We start from the raw sequence: 23,921 nt of genomic DNA, 5'->3' as shown, positions 1-23,921 counted from the left end.
AAGTGGACCACCCTCTTGCTGAAAATGCTGCCAAACACGACATCCTTCATTTAAATGATTGCTTCACAGCCTGTACCATGTTGATCCTTCCCACCAACACCAGCTTTTCTGAATTGTGCAAGTGGGAACTTACCCTGCAATATACCCTATGTTCCCTTAACCCTCATGGCCTCAACCTTCGTTAGTCATTGTCCTCGCCCATCCAGCGCCTGCACCGTTCCTGTTCCAGCACTACACAGCCCTCATTTCTCCATCACACCTAGTCTTTTTACCTCTCATTTTCTGCTATCCCCCCCCCCCCTCCTCCCCACCTCTTCGCTGCCCTCCATCTAACTTCCCGACTGCACGTAGCTGCCCTATTCTCTTTCCACCTCGTCCCTGCGCGCTCCCCAACAGCACGTCACTGTCCACCACACCAACCCTACTATCCCTACCCCTCTCCACCCCAGCCTCCTGTTTACGCTTAACCAGTCGCCACCCCCATCATGCGCTGGTGCTACTGCTCACAGTGTGTGTGTGGCCTCAGTTGCCTGAGACTGCAGTCGTGTGTGTGAGTTGTGTTTGCGTGTGTGTGTATGTGTGTGTTTTTCGTTTAATTTTGACAGAGGCTTGACTGGCCAAAAGCTATATTTGTGACAGTCTTTTTGTTGTGCTTATCTGCAACTCAGCTTCTTCGCTATATTGTAGACATTTTATCTAATACTTGATGCTCAGGACACCACTTCTCAGATTTTTTATTGAAATAATATTTTGAAGTGGAATGGCATGACATCTTTGTGTGTAATAAACTATAAATTCTAGTGTATTTTCTGTGGTGTTAACAGACATTACTGCACATAAATTGCTTTACAGCTAAACCTCAACACACTACATAACAAAATACACATAAGCCCATTACCTATCATTTGCTAAACAGTGCAAGAGATTCCCGCTGAAGCCGGCAAGCAATGCACTTGTATGCACAGCCTCCATTTTGAGTAAATTATGCATGCACAAATGCACATATGTAGTTATGCTGTTGGAAATGTAAGTGCACGCACAAAGGTGAACATAAAAAAAGCATTGTGTGGAAGCACCTTCAGGAGAGAAACGAAGTATATACAGGGTGTTACAAAAAGGTACGGCCAAACTTTCAGGAAACAGTCCTCGCACACAAATAAAGAAAAGATGTTATGTGGACATGTGTCCAGAAACGCTTAATTTCCATGTTAGAGCTCATTTTAGTTTCGTCTTGATTGGGCCCCATGTTCTTCCACCTACGCTCAATGGAGCACGTTATTATGATTTCATACGGGATGCTGCTAGAACATGTGCCTTTACAAGTACGACACAACATGTGGTTCATGTACGATGGAGCTCCTGCACATTTCAGTCAAAGTGTTCGTACGCTTCTCAACAACAAATTCGGTGACCGATGGATTGGTAGAGGCGGACCAATTCCATGGCCTCCATGCTCTCCTGACCTCAACCCTCTTGACTTTCATTTATGGGGGCATTTGAAAGCTCCTTGTCTACGCAACCCCGGTACCAAATGTAGAGACTGTTCGTGCTCGTATTGTGGACGGCTGTGATACAATACGCCATTCTCCAGGGCTGCATCAGCGCATCAGGGATTCCATGCGACGGAAGGTGGATGCACGTATCCTCGCTAACGGAGGACATTTTGAACATTTCCTGTAACAAAGTGTTTGAAGTCACGCTGGTACGTTCTGTTGCTGTGTGTTTCCATTCCATGATTAATGTGATTTGAAGAGAAGTAATGAAATGAGCTCTAACATGGAAAGTAAGCGTTTCCGGACACATGTCCACATAACATACTTTCTTTCTTTGTGTGTGAGGAGTGTTTCCTGAAAGTTTGGCCGTACCTTTTTGTAACACCCTGTATATGCTGAACTGACACACCAAAGTCGAAGGCCGGTACAGAGCTATAGTAAGATGCCACATAGACCAGCATAATTTGAATAACCGATCAGGAAGCATGGGAGAGAGACTGTTGATTACCTCCTGTGTCCACCTACAGAGAGGCGCTTCTCAAACTTGCTCACCTGCATGCTAGATGGCTTAGGCCATCAACCCCTGTTCTCTAATGTTTTACATTCCCTATAGTGCAGATATCTGTATGCCATCTGTCTCTGCTTCAGTCTCTATTATTCCCCATCGTCATGAAATGAAATGTGACTTTTCTTTTTAACATCTGTTAAGTTCCACACATTTGCCTTGTTGCTCATGTGTCTGGCACATGGGACATTTATCCTGAAGGATAGTTTGTAACCCATATTTCCAATAATAATCAGACATTTTCTTGGATTTTATGACTTTCTTTCACTCTGACAACTCACTGAGCCAGACTGTCCACATCATACTAGAGCCATCCTGTACATTTACGTTTTGTGTTGCACATTTTGGTGATTGAATATTACAGGTGGTTTCACTGTTGTGAAATTATTTTCACAGGAATAGGGGTAATTGAGGTAACAAACAGAATAAAGCAATCACATTGTTGCTCTGTATCATTCCACTGGAGACCACGGGTCCCTTGCACTGAAATGCCCAGAAAATATTATTTTTCAAAATACAGGTTGATTTTTGCAAAGACAAAAACAGCAACCAACCACTGTTAACAATGATATTTATTCACACAAATAGCTCTGATACTGGTTTAGAACCAAGAGGTCCATCTTCAGATGGCTGTGTTGTGACTCGCCGATCATTCAGAGCGCCGCCGCGCAATTACGCGCGTCCTCTAGGTGCGGCACTGTCTGCCAGCCGAGCAGCAGCCGCGCCACCTAAGCGGCCAGCCGAGCAGCGGCCGCTAGACTGGGACTTAGTGCTCGTTCGAATGCTCACGTGTACACATGTCTTGCTTGTCAACTTACTCTGTGACTTATATGTGTTGTGTCGTTTGGAAATATATTTGTTAAATTTGACGTTATAACAATTGGCGACGAGGTAGTGTATTTTTCCTTTTCACCGTTGATCCACAGGGTTCAATGGCTACTGTCGAGCAACTATTACAAAATCTCCTCGAACAGCAAACACTTCTAACAGCGGAGATTTGCGATTTCATCGCGGCGTCAAATGCGGGGCGTTTCTTGTCGTTGGCTGTACCTCCTTTTCCTCCTTACGACGAGACGGCGGAAGACTGGTCTGATTATGAAAAACATCTTCGACAGCACTACTTGGCATTTCATGTCACGGACGAACAACCGTGTAAGTCTCTGTTCCTTTCCTGGATTTCACCTCAAATGTATCGGTTGTTGTCGCAATTGGCTCCTTTGAAGGATCCTGCATCTTTGTCCTTTGGTGAAATGTGCTCACTTCTGTCTGTATATTTTCAAAGCAAATGCATGTGGTAGCCTCTCGTGTTGCCTTTTATCGTTGTCAACAACAGCCACATCAATCCTATTGCACCTGGGCTGCTGAACTTCACGGCCTCAGTCGAAAGTGTCAATTTGTTACTGACGTTCACAAAGAAACCTATGCCGATTCCATGGTACGGGATGCTATTATCCGGTCGGCACCCAACAAAGAAGTTCGGCAACGTGCCCTTCAGTTGGCGAATCCGACTCTAGATGAAGTTCTCTCCATTGCACAGTCTTTTGATATTTCTCGCGCCGCTGGGGCGCAAATAGAGGCGTGGGGTGATGTTGGGGAAATACAACCTCTGTGCTCTGTTAACGACGCGGGCAGCACGTCCCCGCTGGCCGACGTGGCCGCAGTGCGCTCCCACGCGCGGCCTCGGCCTAGCCGTAAACAACCCACTAAGAAACTGCAGCAAAACCCCCGGCAACTTCCTTGATGTCCGCGGTGTTTTACGAAACATTCACGCGAGGATTGTCCCCAACGTTGGGCTGTGTGTCACAATTGCAAAAAGAAAGGTTATGTGTCTTCCGTTTGCAAATCCAACCGCATACATGATGTTCATGAACATGACGCTGATTCTGATTCTGCGTTGTCTGTCAATTGCACTTCTTCCCTTTCAGGGAAGTTATTCCTCACTGTCCAAATCCTTGGTCGAGATGTTCGCATGCAAGTGGATACCGGTTCTGCTGCCACTATAATTAATTCTCAGACGTATCTTCAGTTGGGTTCTCCACTCCTGTCACCTGTCACTCGGCAATTACGGACGTATAATAAACAGAAGATTTCTCTCTTGGGACAGTTTTATGCGGAGGTATCTAACAAATCTGTCGTTCGCACTGTTCCCATATTTGTGGTCGACCAGAACAATGCAGAAAATCTTTTTGGTTTCGATGCCTTTCGCGTTTTTGGGTTCTCCATAGATGACTCTGTCAATATTGTCTCTGATGCTATTCCTTATGCTCAACTGGATTCCTTGTCGACGACATTTTCGTCCCTTTTTTCTCCTGGGTTAGGCCGTGCAAACGGCTTTGAAGCTCATATCACGCTCAAACCCACTGCTCGGCCTAAGTTTTTTCGGGCTCGGCCCATTCCTGTGGCCCTTCAGGATAGGGTAAAACGGGAACTGGATCGGCTCACTACTTCAGGGGTCTTGCATCCTGTCACTTCCAGTGAGTGGTCCTCTCCTGTCGTTGTCATTGCTAAGCCAAATGGTGATATTCGTCTCTGTGGCGATTTCAAAGCCACTGTAAATGCTCAATGCCTCATCGACACTTACCCTATGCACCGTCCTGAAGAACTGTTTACTAAACTTGCTGGAGGCCAGTATTTTTCTAAAATTGACCTGTCAGAAGGTTATCATCAACTTCCTCTCGACGCTGCTTCCCGGCAGTTTCTGGTCCTTAACACGCCTTTCGACCTCTGTCAATACCAACGATTGCCATTCGGGGTTGCTAGCGCCCCTGCTCTCTTTCAGCGATTCTTGGAACAATTATTGCTCCCTGTCCCTGGGTGTATCAATTACATGGATGACATTGTTGTCACTGGCTCCACCACTGAAGAACATCTTTAAAATCTCCGCACACTTTTTCATGTCTTACAGACTGCCGGTCTTAAGTGTAATCTTCAGAAATCACAATTTTTTCAGGCATCTATCACATACTTGCGGTTTCAACTCTCTTGGGAGGGTATTCGTCCGTTTCAGCAAACTGTCTCTGCAATTGAGGCCCTTCCTTGCCCTACATCTGTTAAGGAACTGCAGGCCTTCTTGGGGAAAATAGCATACTATCACAAGTTTTTACTGTCTGTGGCTTCGGTGGCTCAGCTGTTGCATTGCCTGTTGCATAAGAACATGCCTTTTCACTGGTCCGCGTCATGTGATGCGGTTTTTCCAGAAATTGAAAACTATGCTGAAACAGGCCCCATGCCTGGCTACTTATCGACCTGGCCAACATCTTGTTCTTGCCACATACACCTCTCAATACGGGGTCGGTGCAGTCCTTGCGCACCATTTTTTCTGACGGTTCGGAACAACCCATTGCTTATGCCTCCAAAACGCTCACGGATGCCCAACAAAAGTGTTCTCAAATTGAAAAAGAAGCTTTGGCCATTATTTATGCTCTTCATAAGTTTGGTGTTTTTCTCTATGGCTCAAAATTTCATCTTGTTACGGATCACAAACCACTTGTTTCCTTGTTTCATCCATCAACGTCACTTCCCGACAAGACTGCACACCGCCTCCAGCCTTGGGCTCTTTACTTGTCTCGTTTCAATTATGAAATTCATTTCCGGCGGATGGCTCAACATGCAAATGCTGATGTCCTGTCTTGCCTTTCCATGGGTCCTGAACCGGCATTTGATAGGGACGAACTTTTGTGTTTCCACCTGGATGTTGCCGAGCAGCGTGTTGTGGACGGGTTCCCCATCACCGGGGACAGGCTGGCAGCTGTTACGAGTTCTGACCCTACCCTCTCCCGGGTTTTACGCTGTATTCAGAAGGGTCGGCCAGATCGCCCGTCCGCTAAGACTTCTGATCCGTTGCGGAACTACTACGCTTTGCGTTACCGCCTCACGGCTAGGGATGATGTTATCCTCCTCTCCACTGACAATGCTTCGCCGCATGTCGTGGTACCTGCGTCTTTGCGTGCTTCGGTCTTGGCCTCCTTCACCAAGGGCACTGGGATGTGTCTCGCACAAAATCGCTGGCGCGCCGTCATGTGTACTGGCCTGGTATCGACTCTGAAATAGCACACATGGTCGCTGCCTGCGGCCATTGTGCGTCACAGGCCGCTGCCCCGAAGTCATCTTTGTTACCGTGGCCTTCGCCTGAGAAACCCTGGGAGCGCATTCATGCTGACTTTGCGGTACCTTTTTAGGTACTTATTGGCTCCTCATAATTGACGCCTACTCTAACTTTCCTTTCATTGTCCGTTGCACGTCGCCTACCACCGCGGCAACCACCAGTGCTCTCGCCTGCATTTTTTCTTTGGAACGCTTCCCCTCTGCTCTTGTTACTGATAATGGTCCGCAATTTGCCTCTTCCGAATTTGCGGATTTTTGTGCTCGTCACGGTGTTATGCATGTCACGGCCCCACCGTTCCATCCACAATCGAACGATCAGGCTGAACGACTGGTCTGCACATTTAAGGCTCAGATGCGGAAACTTCTGACTTCTTCTGCTGCTGATGATGCGCTTCTCCAGTTTCTGGCATCTTATCGTTTCACCCCCATGGGCGACCACAGCCCGGCTGAGCTCTTACATGGCCGACAGCCCGGCACGCTGCTTCATCTTCTGCGGTCTTCCACCTCACGGCCTCGGGGGCCTTCACTTGGCCGGTTCACCGCCGACGACCTCGGGTACGGAGATATGGCAGGTGGCCAAAATGGAGTCCGGGCCGCATCTTACGACACCGTGGCAGACGCCTGTATTAAATCCAGACAGACATGGGTGTTGCAGTGCGTCATTCGGACCAGCTTCGGCCTCGTGTGCCGGCAACGCCTGTTCCGAATGCCGCTACACCACCTTCGGCACTACCTGACGCTCGGTATCTTGGCATCTCTCAATACTAACAACGCAGCCCTCTCACCGTCATCGCGATGCCAGCACAAGAACGGACGCCACCAGGAGACGTGCCTATGCAGGAACTGGATGACCATCCTTTGTCAGAGCAAATCTACTCGCCTCCTCCTCCAACGGACGCCTACACATCGCCCATGTCTCCTGTCATATCAACTGGACTTGCCGCAAAGGGCAGATTGGTGCATGGGGCCCCAGCAGATTCGACCCCTACGTCTCCTGTCATCTCGACCCCTTATCATCGAGGACACTTCCGTCCGTATGGGAAGCCTCCTCCTCGAGACTTTACGGCGAGTCAAACAATGCCTATGGACGTTAGCCATCTCCAGGACACCTCCATCAAGACCAGTGCAACAATTTCAAACGGGGGAAAAGTGTTGTGACTCGCAGATCATTCAAAGCGCCGCCGCGCAATTACGCACGTCCTCTAGGTGCGGCGCTGTCTGCCAGCCATGCAGCAGCTGCGCCACCTAAGCGGCCAGCCGAGCAGCGGCCGCTAGACTGGGACTCAGTGCTCATTCGAATGCTAACGTGTACACATGTCTTGCTTGTCAACTTACTCTGTGACTTATATGTGTTGTGTCGTTCGGAAATATATTTGTTAAATTTGACGTTATAACAGGCTGTTTACATTGAGATGCAAATTTGTGGATGTTTACATCAGCTTTTGGCTCTTTTTCCTCATTGTAGTGAGAATTTCTTGGGGTGGTGGCGCCCTACAGCAGATAACGGTGTCACAAGTGGCCTATTTTATTGTAACTCTCGCTAATACTTGTGGACCACAATGTAATTGTTCAGTTGTTATTAGCTACAGTTACAGTCAAACAGGCCATTTTTCACATCATTTTTAGCTGTGGGCTCCACCATCCCAAGGAATTTTCACCACAAAGGTGAATAAAGAGCAAAAAGCTAATGTAAACACCAGCAAATATGCACCTAAATATAAACAGCAGTCTGAGAATGACCAATCAGTCCAAAACTGGTACAGAACTACTTTTGTTGCTGAACAGTTCAAAGAATACTTCAGTCTCATTTCAAGTAGGTACCCCACTCATACAGTTATAGTTCTGTGGTGACTTCAATCTACCCTTGATATGCGGAAAAATTATATGTTTAAAGCCGGCGGCAGGCATAAAAGGTCACCCGAAATTGTACTGAATGCTTTCTCAGAAAATTATTGTGAACAATTGGTTCATGAGCCCACTCGAAGTGTAAATGGTTGCAAAAGCATACTTGATCTCTTAACAACAAATAATCCTGGAGTAAAAGGGGTATCATGACGAATACAGGGATTAGCGACCACAAGGCAGTTGCTGCTAGACTGAATACCGTAACACCCTCAACCATCAAAAAGAAACACAAAGTACATCTGTTTAAAAAAAGTCAATAAAAATGCTCTTAACACCTTCCGATCTGATCATTAATATAGAAAACATGTGGAATAATTTCAAAGAGATAGTATCGACAGCAATTGAGAGAGATGTACCACATAAATTAATAAGTTATGGTACTGATCACCCAAGGTACACAAAACGGGTCGGATCGCTGTTGCAGAAGCAATGAAAAAAACATGCCAAATTTAAAAGAACACAAAATCCCCCAGACTGGTAAAGTTTTGCTGAGTTCGAGATATAGCACATACTTCCACAACGAAACTCTGCCTCGAAAGCTGGCAGAAAACCCAAAGAGATTTTGGTCATACATAAAGCACACCAGTGACAAGATGCAATCAATACCTTCACTGCATGATAAACACAGTCTTCCAAAACTCCTTCACCAAAGAAGACAAAGTAAATATCCCTGAATTCCAATCATGAACAACAGCCAAGATGAGAAACATAGAAGTAGATATCCTCGGTGTAACAGCATAAATCACTTAATAAAGGCAAGGCCTCTGGTCCAGATTGTATACCAGTCTGGTTTCTTTCAGAGTATGCGCATACAATAACTCCATATTTAGCAATTATATACAACTGTTTGCTCATAGAAAGTTCCATACCTTAAGACTGGAAAATTGCTCAAGTCACACCAATACCCGAAAAGGGAAGTAGGAGTAATCTGCTGAATTACAGGCCTATATCACTAACGTTGATTTGCAGTAGGGTTTTGGAACATATACTGTATTTGGACATTATCAATTACCTCAAGGGGGGGGGGGGGGGGAGATTTATTGGCACATAGCATGGATTCAGAAAACATCATTCTTGTGAAACACAACTAGCTCTTTATACTCATGAAGTAATGAATGCTATTGACAGGGGATGTCAAATTGATTCCATATTTTTAGATTTCCAGAAAGCTTTCGACACTGTTCCTCACAAGGTCTTCTAACCAAACTGTGTGTCTATGGAATATCGCCTCAGTTGTGCTACTGGATTCATGATTTCCTGTCAGAAAGGTCACAGTTCATAGTAATAGACAGAAAGTCATCGAGTAAAACAGAAGTAATATCCAGCATTCCCCAAGGAAGTGTTACAGGCCCTCTATTGTTCCTGATCTATATTAATGACATAGGAGACAATCTGAGTAGGCCTATTAGATTGTTTGCAGGTGATACTGTCATTTGCCGTCCTGTAAAGTTGTCATATGTCCAAAATGAATTGCAAAATGATTTACATAAGATATCTGTATGGTGCGAGAAGTGGCAATTGACCCTGAATAAAGAAAAGTGTGAAGCTATTCACACGAGTACTAAAAGAAATTCACTAAAGTTTAATTATGTGATAAGTCACACAAATTTTAAGGCTGTGAATTCAACTAAATACTTAGGATTACAAATAACCTAACTTGGAACGATCACATAGATAATGTTGTGGTTAGAGCAAAGACTGCAATTCATTGGCAGAACATTTAGAAGGTGCAACAGTTCTACTAAAGAGATTGCTTACACCATGCTTGTCCACCCTATTCTGGAGTATTCAAAGAAGTGCAGCTTGTTTTGTACTATCACAAAATAGGGGAGATAGTGCCACAGACATGATACATGAATTGTAGTGGCAATCATTAAAACAAAGGCATTTTTCGTTGCAAAGGGATCCTCTCATGAAATTTCAATCACCAGTTTTCTCCTCCAATTGCGAAAACATTCTGTTGACACCCACCTATGTAGGGAGAAATGATCATCATGATAAGAGAAATCAGGGCGCATACAGAAAAATTTAAGCACTCATTTTTCCTGTGCACTGTTCAAGAGGGTAACAGTAGAGAGACAGTTTGAAGGTGTTCATTGAACCCTCTGCCAGGCCCTTTATTGTGAATAGCAGAGTAAGCACATAGATGCAGATGTAGATCTGTCAATAAAAAGCATTGTTAACCGTGGCTGGTTGCTGTTTTCTTCTGTGCAAGAATGACCTTGTAGCCTAATCAGAAAATATCACTGGACAACCTCCAAAAACTTGTGGATGGAGATTGGGTGTACCTATATGTCTAGTGATTTATATATTTTGTTTAGTAATTCACAGACTGCTAGAATTCAGCCATAATCATCATATCTTACATTTGGTTATTTTTCACAGATGTTTTCTCCTGCAGTGCTGTTACTTTATTTAACTGTGTGATTAAAAATCCTCATTGACAAATGAACCACATTTCTGTCAACAGGGGTAAACAGTTCACGACAATTACATTGGTGTTGATTAGCGACTGTGCTGGTGATGTTGATGACCAACATGTTGATGGAATAATAAATGAGTTGAATTCCATGAAAGTTTCGTTTGTTGCCATGTAAGTATATTTCACCACTTTTTGTTAGAAAATTGTGTATTACGTAAGCACATTGGACAAAAAGTTCATCATGCCCAAAATTCATCAGACTAATTTAGTGTCAGTGTTACAGTGGAATTCAAAAGTTTTCCCTGTGTTCCTAGCCATTTCATCTACTGCGTATTTGTTGTGCACTACTTCATGTTTTTTAAAAGATACCTAGTAGTACTTTCTTCAACATACCAACTTGAAATGTGATATTGCACTTACCCCACACCACCGCCATTAGCATTAAGAACTTTTTCTTTTCTACAAGGATGGTATGTTGCATTAACAAGAATACAAAATTAATTTTCTTGAAGCTGAGGAAGAACACGAAACAACTTCTTGAGCATATCGACGCTCATCTGTACTACTCTTAGATTTAAAAGTCCACAAACAGCCTTTGATGAAACCTACCGTGGTCCCAATGTGTATGACAATCAGGTCTTTTCCTTTACCTGGGTGAGCCTTGTTTCTGCTAGATAACCCAGACAGAGATGCTGATTTTGGGGATTTATGGTGTTATCTACCCAAACACTACTTCAGGTATGTCGTGCACTCAACCATGTCTTATCCAAATAGTATATAGTCCTTTCTTCATCTCTCAACATTTCAGTAGTTTGTAGATAACGCCGCCCCCGTAAAATGATATCATTGCTGTCTTTTAACATGCTATTGCATCCACACTGAACATATTTAAAATTAATTTATAAAAATTTATAAAATTAATTTATAAGATTTAGATCTCCAAAAATGCCCGAATCTGGATTTTCGTTCATGGCAGCAAACACCTGTCAGTTGTTGATAGCTCTTAAAAAAAAATCGTATACTTCCTTCGTAACACATTTCTGCTGTAGTCATCAACACTTTCTGGAAGCTTCTGTCATGGTTTTTCTTTCTCAGGAAATTTCAAAGAGAGTGTTTGGCCTCATACTTACTAATCATACCATACACTGAAAATCAACCAACATCTGTAGATGCAGCTGTTTACAAAACAATATCAGTCATTGACAGCTCTGGAGACAGCAGCTCCTTCACTACACATTAAGAGCCATGTGTTCGTCTGAAATCATAATGGCTTCTTCTTTAATCGCTTCTTGGGTGGACTTAAAACTGACATGTTGACCTCACTTGCTGTATCCACATCTTTTAAGGTGAAGCGTACAATCAGATTGTTCACTCCTCAAAGGCAGTGCTGTGGTCACACGTCTCGATCTGTTTATGGGCCGCCTCTTGTTTCAGTGAACGTAGTTTATCATTGAGGATGACCTGAATTCACCATGAAAGAGAGTCCACAATTTTCTTCATGGATTCCATAACCAGCTGAAGTCACTCATTGAAGAGCCTGTAGAACTACCAAACAGCTATGCTTCACTTGCCGTTCCAAATGGTCCCAACAAGTAACACACTCTGCCCTGATTGTGTAAAAAATCAAACTCTCATGTATGAAATAGCTTCAAATGTCCGATTACTTTAAAAAAGACATGTTGTGAATATTAGATGTGAAGCATGTAAAACATTTCTGACTGAAGAGGCAAAATCCTAATATATTGATTTTATTTAGTTTGGATTATTTGCCCATAAACTAATGAAATAGCTTCAGGAAGGTTTGAAATTATTTCTAAAATTTGTTGGAAGTTGATAAGTGCTCTCAATATCAAACTCTGGTATCCCGGCCCAAAGTGTTCTAGAGCCCGCCAGAACACATGGACCTAGACAACAGCCACTAAGTGGCACTTCTAATATTTGCGAGAACTATGAAGGAACAAAATAAGGGTGTGTTGTGCAGGAGTAGGTGTCAGTTTGAGGGATGGAGTTCCACATCTGTTGAACTTGGTTCGTCAATACAGGGACAGTTAATGCTTTTTTGGATGACGCTGGAGTTGTCATCTGATGGATGTCCCGTATGTGCTCTATTGGAGACAGATCTGATGATTGAGCAGGCCAAGGCAATACGTTGACGCTCTGTAGAGCATGTCGGGTTAAAACAGCAATATGAGGGCAAGAGTTATCCTGCTTGAATACACCCCCAAGAATGTTATTCATGAATGGCAGCAAAATAGGTCAAATCACCACATTGATGCACAATTTTACAGTCAGGGTGCGTGGGATAGCCACGAGAGTGCTCCTGCTGTCGTATGTAATCACACCCAAGATCCTAACTGCAGTTGTAGGTGCAGTGTGTCTAGCAAGCAGACAGGTTGGATGCAGGCCCTCAACTGTCCTCTTTCTAACCAACACACGGCTATCACTGGCACCGAGGTGGAACCAGGTTTCATCAGCAAACATTACAGACCTCCATCCTGCCCTCTTCTTGACACCACAGAAGTCACAAATGGCGGTGGTGTGGGGTAAGTGCAATGCACGCTACATGACGTCTGGCTCAGAGCTGTCCTTGAAATAACCAATTTGTAACAGTTGCTTGTGTCACTGTGGTGCCAACTGCTGCACAGATTTCTGCTGCAGATGCAGTATGATGCACCAGAGCCATACACCAAATCCAACGGTCGTCCCTCTCGATAGTGTCACGTGCTCGTCCGGAGCGCGGTCTTCTTGCGACCGTACATTCTCGTGACAGCCACTTCCAGCAATCGAGTACAGTGGCTTCATTCCTGCCAAATATTTCTGCAGTATCGCAGAACATACATCCAGATTCTCGTCACCTCTTACACAACCTCGTTCAAACTCAGTGAGGTGTTAATGATGGCAATTTTGCCACCTTAAAATCATTCTTGATTAACATCAACTCATCACATTCAGTCTAACACTCACAACTGTTATGGCATTTATTTAAAGCAAACCTGATTTGCATCCTCATAGGGGTGCTACTAGCACCACTCTTACACGACTGGCACAAAGTTTGAACAGACATCCTCATCCAGATATAGAAACACATCTACCAACTTTTGTTCATGTTGCACAATTCCTTCTCGGTGTTTCAATTTTTTTTTCTCATCAGTATATAACTGTTGGAGTATTGAATAATTTATTTATATGCTTCAGCCATTGTCAGTTATTTTGATGCGGACATGATAAAATTCCTCTACTGCCTTTAGTGTCTCATTTTCTTAATCTAATTCTATCCTTATCACCTGATGTAATTCAGTTACATTCTATTTTCATAGTTTTATTTTTGTATTCATCTTATGACCTCTTTTCTAGTCATAATCTACTCCATTCAACTGATATTCTGAGCAATGAACCATCTCTGACAGAATTACAATGTCATCGGAAAACTTTAAATTTTTTATTCCTTCTCCCTGAACTTTAATCCTCTTCTCCCTCTGGTTCTTTTACTGCTTGTTCATTGTACAGCATCAAATAACTTGAGGGAGAGGCTAAGACCCTACTCCTTTTCTTACAAGGAGATGGCACGACCGTGGGGTCGGGGATTTGTTCGAAATTTTGTGTGGTGAAAGAGGACCTCTAACACCTCACGTGGTTAAAGTATTAGGACGCACTACTCGGAAAATCCCGGGAAAAATTGATCCAAAGTTTCTTAGGCGCCATACGAGTATAAAATGTTTGTGAATTGCCGAGCCACCGTCTGTCCTAGATGTTTAGGGCTCGGACTATTATGCCACAGGTCTCGGGTTCGATTCCTTCTCTGGCACTTTTTTTCTTCTGTTTCATTTTCTTTTGTTATTCCACCAATTATTCAGAAAGTTTCCCAAACCTACATTATCTTTAACAAATTAGTTACATTATTGAATAAAAATTATTTTATTTATGTCTAACAACACAATTCATGGCAGTGGGTTTTCCATTTTTCATTGTAAAGTATATTAGGAAAAAAGCATTGGGTTTTTAATCAGAATAACAAAGTCGATTGGGAAACATTCAATTTTTATACATATAATAATTATAAACAAGAACTGCAATGGAAATTATCATGAAAACAAACAAAGCAATAATTTTTGCGACATCTTAAGCAACATATAGAAGCGGATTATTTACAATCACAGGGCACTTGCAATAAATCTGTACAAAAACATGCCCCATTAACATTTACGAAAATATTTTGAGTTTCTGATAATTTTGAGGCAAACCAGGAATACTGAATCATGTCTTGGAATATTGGTGACGATAATTGATGGTGAATTATAGAATGAATTTTTGTACAATCTTCCCGGGAATTAATTTCATGATTCTCCTGTAACAATGCACTGCAATTTTGCAAGCAACAGAAGAAAAAAAAGTGCGGGAGGAGGAATCGAACCCGAGACCTCTGGCGTAAGGGTCCGAGTTCTAACCATGTATGCCAAACGGCGACTCAGGACTGGACCAACATTTTATACTCATACGGCACCTAAGAAACTTTGGATCGATTTTTCTCGGGATTTTCCGGGTAGTGCGTCCTAATATTTTAACCAATATAATAGAAGGAATCATTCCACGTGGGAAAAATTATATATAAAAACAAAGATGAGGTGACTTACCGAACAAAAGCGCTGGCAGATCGATAGACACACAAACAAACACAAACATACACACAAAATTCAAGCTTTCGCAACAAACTGTTGCCTCATCAGGAAAGAGGGAAGGAGAGGGGAAGACGAAAGGAAGTGGGTTTTAAGGGAGAGGGTAAGGAGTCATTCCAATCCCGGGAGCGGAAAGACTTACCTTAGGGGGAAAAAAGGACAGGTATACACTTGCACACACGCACATATCCATCCACACATACAGACACAAGCAGACATATTTTAATATTTTAACCACGTGAGGTGTTAGGGGTCCTCTTTCACCACACAAAATTTCGGACAAATCCCCGACCCCACAGTTGTGCCGTCTCCTTGTTAGACTCTTACAACTGCAGTATAGTTTCTGTACAAGTTGTAAATAACATTTCACTTCCTGTGTTTCATCCTTGCTATCTGCAAACATTATATTAGCAGATAAAACTTTGACATGCCCTCTAAAATATCTCTGTCACCTATTTACATTGAGAATGGCAGCTAGGGCCTTGCTAGTGAGCTCTTCTGCAGTGCATGCTGTCAGTGTTTCACACACCATCACATCATGTAATCCTAACAGAAAAACATCCATAGCAGAAAATTCTATCAATCATATTTACCACACGATAGGACCTCCTCTTCCCATCTGACGACGAGGGTATGTCTTATTCAGCTGCTTTTGATCACTGACCTCAAAGAAGTTTGGTGCTCCGCACCACTTTCTCTTGCAGGTGACAATAGGTACAGTCTCCAACAACTGTGGCAGCACAGGTTTCCTTTGGAGAGACAAGCTTACACTCGCATATAAACACAATTTAGAAATCATTGCTTGTGTGGAACTCAGCTTGCCGTTTTCTCACATGATATCCTGTGCACCACCCATGAAGGGCAGTGGACTTATTACGTATTCCTAGATTCCCAGAAAGCATTTGACGCAGTGCCACACTGGAGACTGTTAACAAAAGTCAGAGCATGCTGAATAGGGTGTCAGACATATGAGTGGTTTGAAGACATTTTTAAAGTTAATAACGAGCATCAAAAAGGATACAGGGATTAGTGAACGCAGGGTTGTCATAGCGAGATGGAATATTATAACCACCAAATCCTCCAAAAATAAATGAAAAATATACCTATTCAAAAAAAAAAAAAAAAAATTCGCTTGACACCTTCCTGAGAGACAGTCTCCACTTCTTTCAAATTAGCAATGTAAGTGTAAAGTGTAGTCTAGATGTGGCTCAAATTCAAAGAAATAATATCGGTAGCAATTGAGAGAATTATACCAAATAAATTAACAAACGACGGAGCTGATCCTCCTTGGTACACAAAATGGGTCAGGACACTTGCACAAACAATGAAAACAGATGCAAAATCTCCAAGATTGGCGATCTTTTTCAGAAGCTTGAAACTTGGCATGGACTTCAAAGCAAGATGCTTGTAATAGTTTCCACAACGAAACTTTGTCTCGAAACTTGGCAGAAAATCCAAAGAGATTCTGGTCGTATGTGAAGTATGCTAACGGCGAGACACAATCAGTGCCTTCTCTGCACGATAGCAATGGAGATGCTATTGAAGATAGTGCTGCCAAAGCAGAGTTACTAAACACAGTCTTCCAAAATACCTTCACAAAAGAAGATGAAGTAAATATTCCAGAATTTGAATTGAGAACAGCTGCCAACACGAGTAACGTAGAAGTAGATATCCTCAGAGTAGTGAAGCAACTTAAATTACTTAATAAAATCAAGTCTTCTGGTTCAGACTGTATACCAGTTAAGTTCCTTTCAGAGTATGGTGATGCAATAGCTCCATACTTAACAATCATATACAACTGTTTGCTTGATGAAAGAACCGTTTCCAGAGACTGGAAAGTTGCACAGGTCACACCAATATTCAAGAAAGGTAGTAGGAGTAATCCACTAAATTACAGGCCCATATCGTTAACGTATTTGCAGCAGGATTTTGGAACATATATTGTGTTTGAACATTATGAATTACCTCAAAGAAAACGGTCTATTGACACACAGTCAACATGGATTTAGAAAACATCTTTCTTGTGATATACAACTAGATCCCTACTTGCACGAAGTGCTGAGTGCTATCGACAAGGGATTTCAAATTGATTCTGCATTCCTGGAATGCTTTTGACACTGGACCACACAAGCGGTTTGTAGTGAAATTGCATGTCTATGGAATATCATTTCAGTTATGTGACTGGATTCGTGATTTCCTGTCAGAGAGGTCACAGTTCGTAGTAATTGACGGAAAGTCATCGAGTAAAACAGAAGAGATATATGAGGTAGTGTTATAGATCCTTTGCTGTTTCTCATCTATTTAAACAATTTGGGAGATAAACTGAGCAGCTGTCTTAGGTTGTTGGCAGATGACGCTGTCATTAGTAAAGTCATCAGAAGATCAAAACAAATTGCAAAATGATTTAGAAAAGATACATATATGGTGTGAAAATTGGCAATTGACAGTAAATAACGAAAAGTGTGAGGTATCCACAAGAGTGTTAAAAGGAATCCATTAAACTTCAGTTACATGATAAATCAGTCAAATATAAAGGCCGTAAATTCAACTAAATACCTAGGAATTAGAATTATGAACGACCTAAATTGGAAGTAACACATAGAAAATGTTGCGGGGAGGGCTAACCAGAGACTGCGTTTTATTGGCAGGACACTTAGGAAATGTAACAGATCTACTGAGGAGACTGCCTACACTACACTTGTCCATCCTCTTTTAGAATACTGCTGCGCAGAGTTGGATTCTTACCAGATAGGATTGACGGAGTACATCAAAAAAGTTCAAAGAAGGGCAGGGTGTTTTGTATTATCGCAAAATAGGGGAGAGACTGTCACTGAAATGATACAGGATTTGGGATGGACATAATTAAAACAAAGGCATTTTTCGTTGCAGAGAAATCTCACAAAATTCCAATCATCAGCTTTCCCCTCCCAGTGCAAAAATATTTTGTTGAGATCGACCTACGTAGGGACAAACGATCATGATAAAATAAGGGAAATTAGAGCTCATACAGAAAGTTATAAGTGTTTGTTCTTTCTGCGCAGTAGACGAGACTGGAATAACAGATAATTGTGAAGGTTGTTCAACGAGTTCTCTGGCAGGCACTTAAATGTGATTTGCAGAGTATCCATATAGGTGTAGATGTAGATGTAAGTAATAGAAGCCAGTACATTGTCCTGGAAAACGACTGTTTATCAGAGATAAAGATGTCTTCAAGAGTGCCCTAGGGAAGTGTGGTAGGACCATTCTTGTTTTGCATATACAGAACTATCTGACAGGCAATCTTTGTTTGCTGATGTTGCTGTGGTGTACAGGAAAGTGTCACCATTGATGATGATGATGTTTGCTTTGTGGGGCACTCAACTGCACCGTTATCGATGCCAGCCACCATTGAGTGACAGTAGGAGGGTACAGGTTGATAGATAGAATTTCTACATGGTATGGTGAACGAAATATTCCTCTAAATGCAGAAAAATGTAAGCTAATGCATATGAGAAGGAATAGCAATCCTGTCAGCTGCTAAACCAGTCAGTTATAAGATTTTCATCTGTCACTTATTGCTTCTTTCACTTCCGGGAATTTGTTGATGAGAATAATGTCAGGTTACTCTGTGGTTTGGAATCCACTTTAAACTGTAGGTCTCCGTTTGACTAGCTCGGGTAAGTTAGCTCGAAGGTCGGAGGAAAGCATTGCACATCATCTCCAACACGACTGTGACTAATAAAGCACTGATATGTTCAAAACAGTCTTGGGATTAATGACTGGTTTACCTCAATGTTCAAATAGAGTGTTAGTGGTGCGCTACGTTACCTCAGGGAGTCACACCTAGTGATACGTGGCTGGCGACCACGGGGCCCCGAGCTGAGTCCTGGCATTGCTTCCACTTACTTATGCCAGGCTCCTCACTCTTATCTTTCCTATCTGGCCACCCTCGGCCAGCTCTTGTTCTTTTCCGACCCTGACGCTATTAGGTTTCGAGGGCTAGGGGTCTTTCATTTTCCAACCTATACTTCTCATGCAGCGTCTGACCCGGAGCGGGCGGCTGCAAAAGGCGTCTGTATCCCATGTTAGGGGCGGCCTCCAGAACTGCGGAAGGCAACGGAATACCACCGCAGATTATCTTCCCTGCATAATGCAGTCTCCATTTTATGCACAAAAAATGGCTTCCTCTCATGTTAAATCAGTGTCCGGAGGTAAAATAGTCCCCCATTCGGATCTCCGGGGGGGACAACTTGAAAGGAGGCAAAAAATCAAAACGAGAATTGGTACCTGGAATGTCAGAACTCTGCTACAAGCAGGAAAACTAGAAAACCTTAAAAGAGAGATGGAAAAGAATCATATGGACCTCATAGGAGTTGCTGAAGTAAGATGGAATGGACATGGAGAGTTGCAGTCAGATGAATATGTATTCTACTACTCAGGAGGAGAAGTAAAAGGAATTAATGGAGTAGGAATGATTATGACAAAGGAATTGGCTAAATGTGTGGAATATGTAGACTATGCAAATGACCGGGTTATTGGTGTAAGGCTGAAAGGAGCACAAAAAGATTTACTGATTGTCCAGGTGTATATGCCAACTTCAGAACATGATGACCAAATTGTAGAGGAAACGTACAATGTAATAGAGAGAATAATGGACGAAAATAAAAAATGCTGCAAAATAGTAATGGGAGACTGGAACGCCATTGTGGGAGAAGGGAAAGAGGGAAACATAGTAGGCAGTCATGGTCTTGGAAAGAGAAATGACAGAGGTGAATGGTTAATTGACTTCTGCAGGGAAAGGCAGCTGATAGTGGCAAACACATGGTTCAAGAACCATAAGAGGAGGCTCTACACTTGGAAATCACCAGGGGATAAATATAGAAACCAAATCGATTTTATACTGGTAGAAGAAAGATACAGGAATGGAATCAAGAAGGTGCACACATTACCAGGTGCAGATATTAATAGTGGCCACAACTTACTTATGGCAGAAATAGAAATAAGAATGAAAAAACTGAAAAAGGCGACAATGGTGAAGAAATGGGATCTAGAGAAGATAAGGTCCAACAAAGAACAAATTACAGAAATGCTGTCTCGGGACTTTCTAAACACATTACGAGACAAAGAAGCACCTGATAATGCCAACGAGTACTGGAATATGCTGAAAGAAGGAATCATTAAAGCAGGACAGCAAAATATAGGATATGTAAAAGGGAAAAGGTCAAAAAAACCATGGGTCACACAAGAAATGATTTCCAAGATGGAGGAGAGAAGAAAATTGAAAAACAAGAACACTGAAGATGCAAGAAAGATATACCGAAGGTTAAATAACGAACTGCGAAGAGAAACAGAGCAGGCTAGGAAAAAATGGCTAAAAGAGGAATGTGATGAAATTGAAGAACTGGACAGGAAAGGAAGATACGACTTACTATACAACAGAGTAAAGACTATGACATGGGAACAAAACAGAGCAGGAAGTGCTACTATGGAAATTTTGAGTAAAGACGAAGAGGTAGTGTATAAAGATCGTGACGATGTTCTCCAGAGATGGGAAGAATATATAAAAGAGCTATATGACACAAATAGCAAACCAGAAACTCTGGAACTTGAATCACACAACAGTGTAAGTGATGAAGAGAAAGGACCGACCATCATAATGGAAGAAGTAAAGTCTGCTATTGCTGCAATGAAAAATGGCAAAGCAGTAGGTACAGATACAATACCGGGAGAAATACTAAAATGCTTGAACCACAATGGAATAAGAAAAATATTGAGATTATGTAATAAAATATATGACAGTGGTGAATGGCCTGAGGACTTTTTGACAACAGTAATGATTCCATTGCCGAAAAAACAAGGAACCAAGAAATGCAGCGAGCACAGGACAATCAGCCTCATTTCACATGCAGCCAAAGTGATGTTAAGAATAATTAATAAAAGACTTGAAAAAGTAATAGAGGAGAATCTCGGCGAGGAGCAGTTTGGCTTTAGACGGAATACGGGCACCAGAGATGCAATAGGGCTCCTACGAATCTTAGGAGAAAGGTTTATTGAAAAAGGAAGAGACCTATATATGTGCTTCATCGATTTAGAAAAGGCATTTGACAATGTGGTGTGGGACAAGCTGGCGACTATTATGAGGGAAAAGAGAGTGGACTGGAAAACCAGAAGACTTATAAACTCATTGTACCTTAATCAAAAAGTTTCAGTTAAAGTGAGAGGAGAAAGTACAAACTGGATCAGACTAGGGAAAGGAGTAAGACAAGGATGCTGTTTATCACCTACTCTTTTCAACCTGTACTTGGAAAATATGATTGACCAATGCTCATTAGATGACAAAGGAGTAGAAATTGGAGGAAGAAGAGTAGGGTGCTTGAGATTTGCTGATGACATGGTCCTTCTAGCCACAGGGGAAAAAGAATTACAGGGTTTGGTGGACACCATTGCAACTAACGGAAAAAAATATGGAATGAAAATTAACACAAATAAAACAAAAGTATTGGCAATAGGAGGAAATAAGGAACTAAAAATTGTGCTGAATGGAGAAAAACTAGAACAGGTGCAAAATTTTAAGTATCTTGGAAGCAGGATAGACACCGACTGGAAGTGCACCACAGAAATTAAAATAAGGATAGCAATGGCAAAAGAGGCGTTTTATAAGAAAAGGAGGATCTTCTGCAGCGGTATAGACAGAGAACTCAGAAAGATACTCATAAAATGTCTTGTATGGAGTGTTCTTCTATATGGCGCTGAAACATGGACTATGAGGAAAAAAGACAGAGAAAGGCTGGAGGCTTTTGAGATCTGGACATGGCGGAAGATGGAAGGAATAAGTTGGATGGACAGAGTAAAAAATGAAGAGGTACTGAGAAGAGTGGGAGAGAAAAGGCAGTTACTAGATGTAATAAAGAGAAGAAAAAGAAATTGGATTGGGCATATATTAAGAAAGAATGACGGACTGATAAAAACAGTTTTAGAAGGTTATGTAGAAGGGAAAAGGAAGCGAGGAAGGAAGAGATTCCAGATACTGGATGACATGATGGACGGTACAACATACAGCAGCCTTAAGAAGGAAGCAATGGATCGCAGAAAATGGAGAGGCAAAGGACCTGCTAATATAGCAGATAACTGATGATGATGATGGTGCACTACGTGGCACAGTCACATCAATTAAACATCCAGGCATGATGTTCCTAAACAACATGAACTGGAATGACTGACTAATGTCAGTTGTAGGGAAGACGAATGGTCGATGTCAACTTTTAGGAAACTGTAGACCATTTACAGAATACTTGTGCAACACATTCTTTAGTACTATTTGAATGTTTGGGATTCCCACAAGGTTGATTTAAAACAGGGGCGTCCAACCTTTTAGCTTACCTGCGCCATACCGAGTGAGGTGATGCAGTAGTTCAAACCCGCGTCCAGCCATGCTGGTTTAAGTTTTCTGTGACTTCCCAAAATTGCTTCAGGCAAATGGCGGGATGGTTCCTTTGAAAGGTCACAGCCACATTCATTCCCCACCCTTCCCTAATCTGATGGAATCAATGACCTCGTTGTTTGGCCCCCTCCCCCAAACCAACCAACCTTTCCTGGACCACATTGGAAGAAGACGAATAGTTTTGGGTCACACGTAATATGCTTAACATTAACAATAACTACCAGTTTTAAAAAAAGTATGGACCAGTCGGAGAATGGCATCATGTGGTGGGAGTTTCAAATCGAAAATATTTACTTTATTGTAACTTTACATAAATGGAATTTTTTTTTTACCGATCATGTGATAGATGTTCACTACTTGGGCCGCATTGATACTTTCTTTGAGCTGCATCCAGCCTGTGTTCCACTGATTTGATACCCTTGAATTAAAGGGAGACATCAAAGCAGTTCAGAAGTGTGCCAGTAGATTTGTTACCGGGAGGTTCGATCTTCACACAAGTATTATGGAAATGTCCCGTGAACTCGGAAAGGAATCCCTGCACTGAATAATTTGCAAAACACTAGTAAAAATCTGTTAGAGAATAGGTGTTTGGAATGAACTGCAGAACAATATTGTGGCCATCAACATACACCTTATGTAAGGACTGAGAAGTCAAGGTTAGAGGTATCAGGGTTCATACATAAGGAAATAGAGAATTGTTTTTCCCTTGTTCCATTTGTGGGGAAACAGGACAGGGAATGACTAGCAGCAGTGCATCGAAACCTCCACTGCACTCTTTATGGAAGCTTGTGGAATACGTTTGTAGATACTGATGTAACATGTGCAACTGGAGTGGTGTGGCAGCAAATAAAGTCCTATTATTTGAAATTGTACAATATCAGTCAACAAATTGACAAAAAATGGTATTGGTGTCCTGAGACAGCTTGAGCGTATAGATTTTCATCTCTCCAAACACGGGCCTTTCAACAGTTTAGGACAATATGTCTCTCTGGGACTATATTAAAATATGGCTGTAATAGTTATGGATGTCTAGGAGGCCAGAGAAGAAGTGTGTGCTTTTACTTTCATGCCCACCGTTGTAGACAGTTATATGCTTCGGAAACAGCAGTGCCTGTTTCTTAATACAGTACAGTGACTGGGATTTTTAAATGAAACATTTAACCACATCTACTGCATTTGTTAGTTCCTCAGCACAGTAACACAATGTATGTCACATGTACTTTGAATGGCCTGTGGTCAATGTACAAATGTTCTTTAGCTGGTGTATTCCCACTTTGTATAAAACATTCAAAATCTGAATTTCATCCAAAGTATTTTGATGACCTGAGATGCCTACACA

General features: G+C 42.2%; 1 protein-coding gene across 1 annotated transcript in view; it reads left to right on the top strand.

The window, feature by feature from the left end:
* The window catches only part of LOC126425094 (X-ray repair cross-complementing protein 5), a 187,238-nt gene that overhangs the window by 34,405 nt on the left and 128,912 nt on the right, over positions 1-23,921 (top strand). The window contains exon 4 of the mRNA XM_050088012.1: positions 10,538-10,660. Within this exon, the coding sequence (XP_049943969.1) occupies positions 10,538-10,660 (123 nt within the window). The remainder of the gene's footprint in view (positions 1-10,537; positions 10,661-23,921) is intronic.

Source organism: Schistocerca serialis, chromosome 10 (assembly GCF_023864345.2).
Source record: "Schistocerca serialis cubense isolate TAMUIC-IGC-003099 chromosome 10, iqSchSeri2.2, whole genome shotgun sequence".
Classification (NCBI taxonomy): domain Eukaryota; kingdom Metazoa; phylum Arthropoda; class Insecta; order Orthoptera; family Acrididae; genus Schistocerca; species Schistocerca serialis.
The sequence above is the reverse complement of the archived record's forward strand: the minus strand, read 5'-3'. Positions and strand labels throughout refer to the sequence as shown.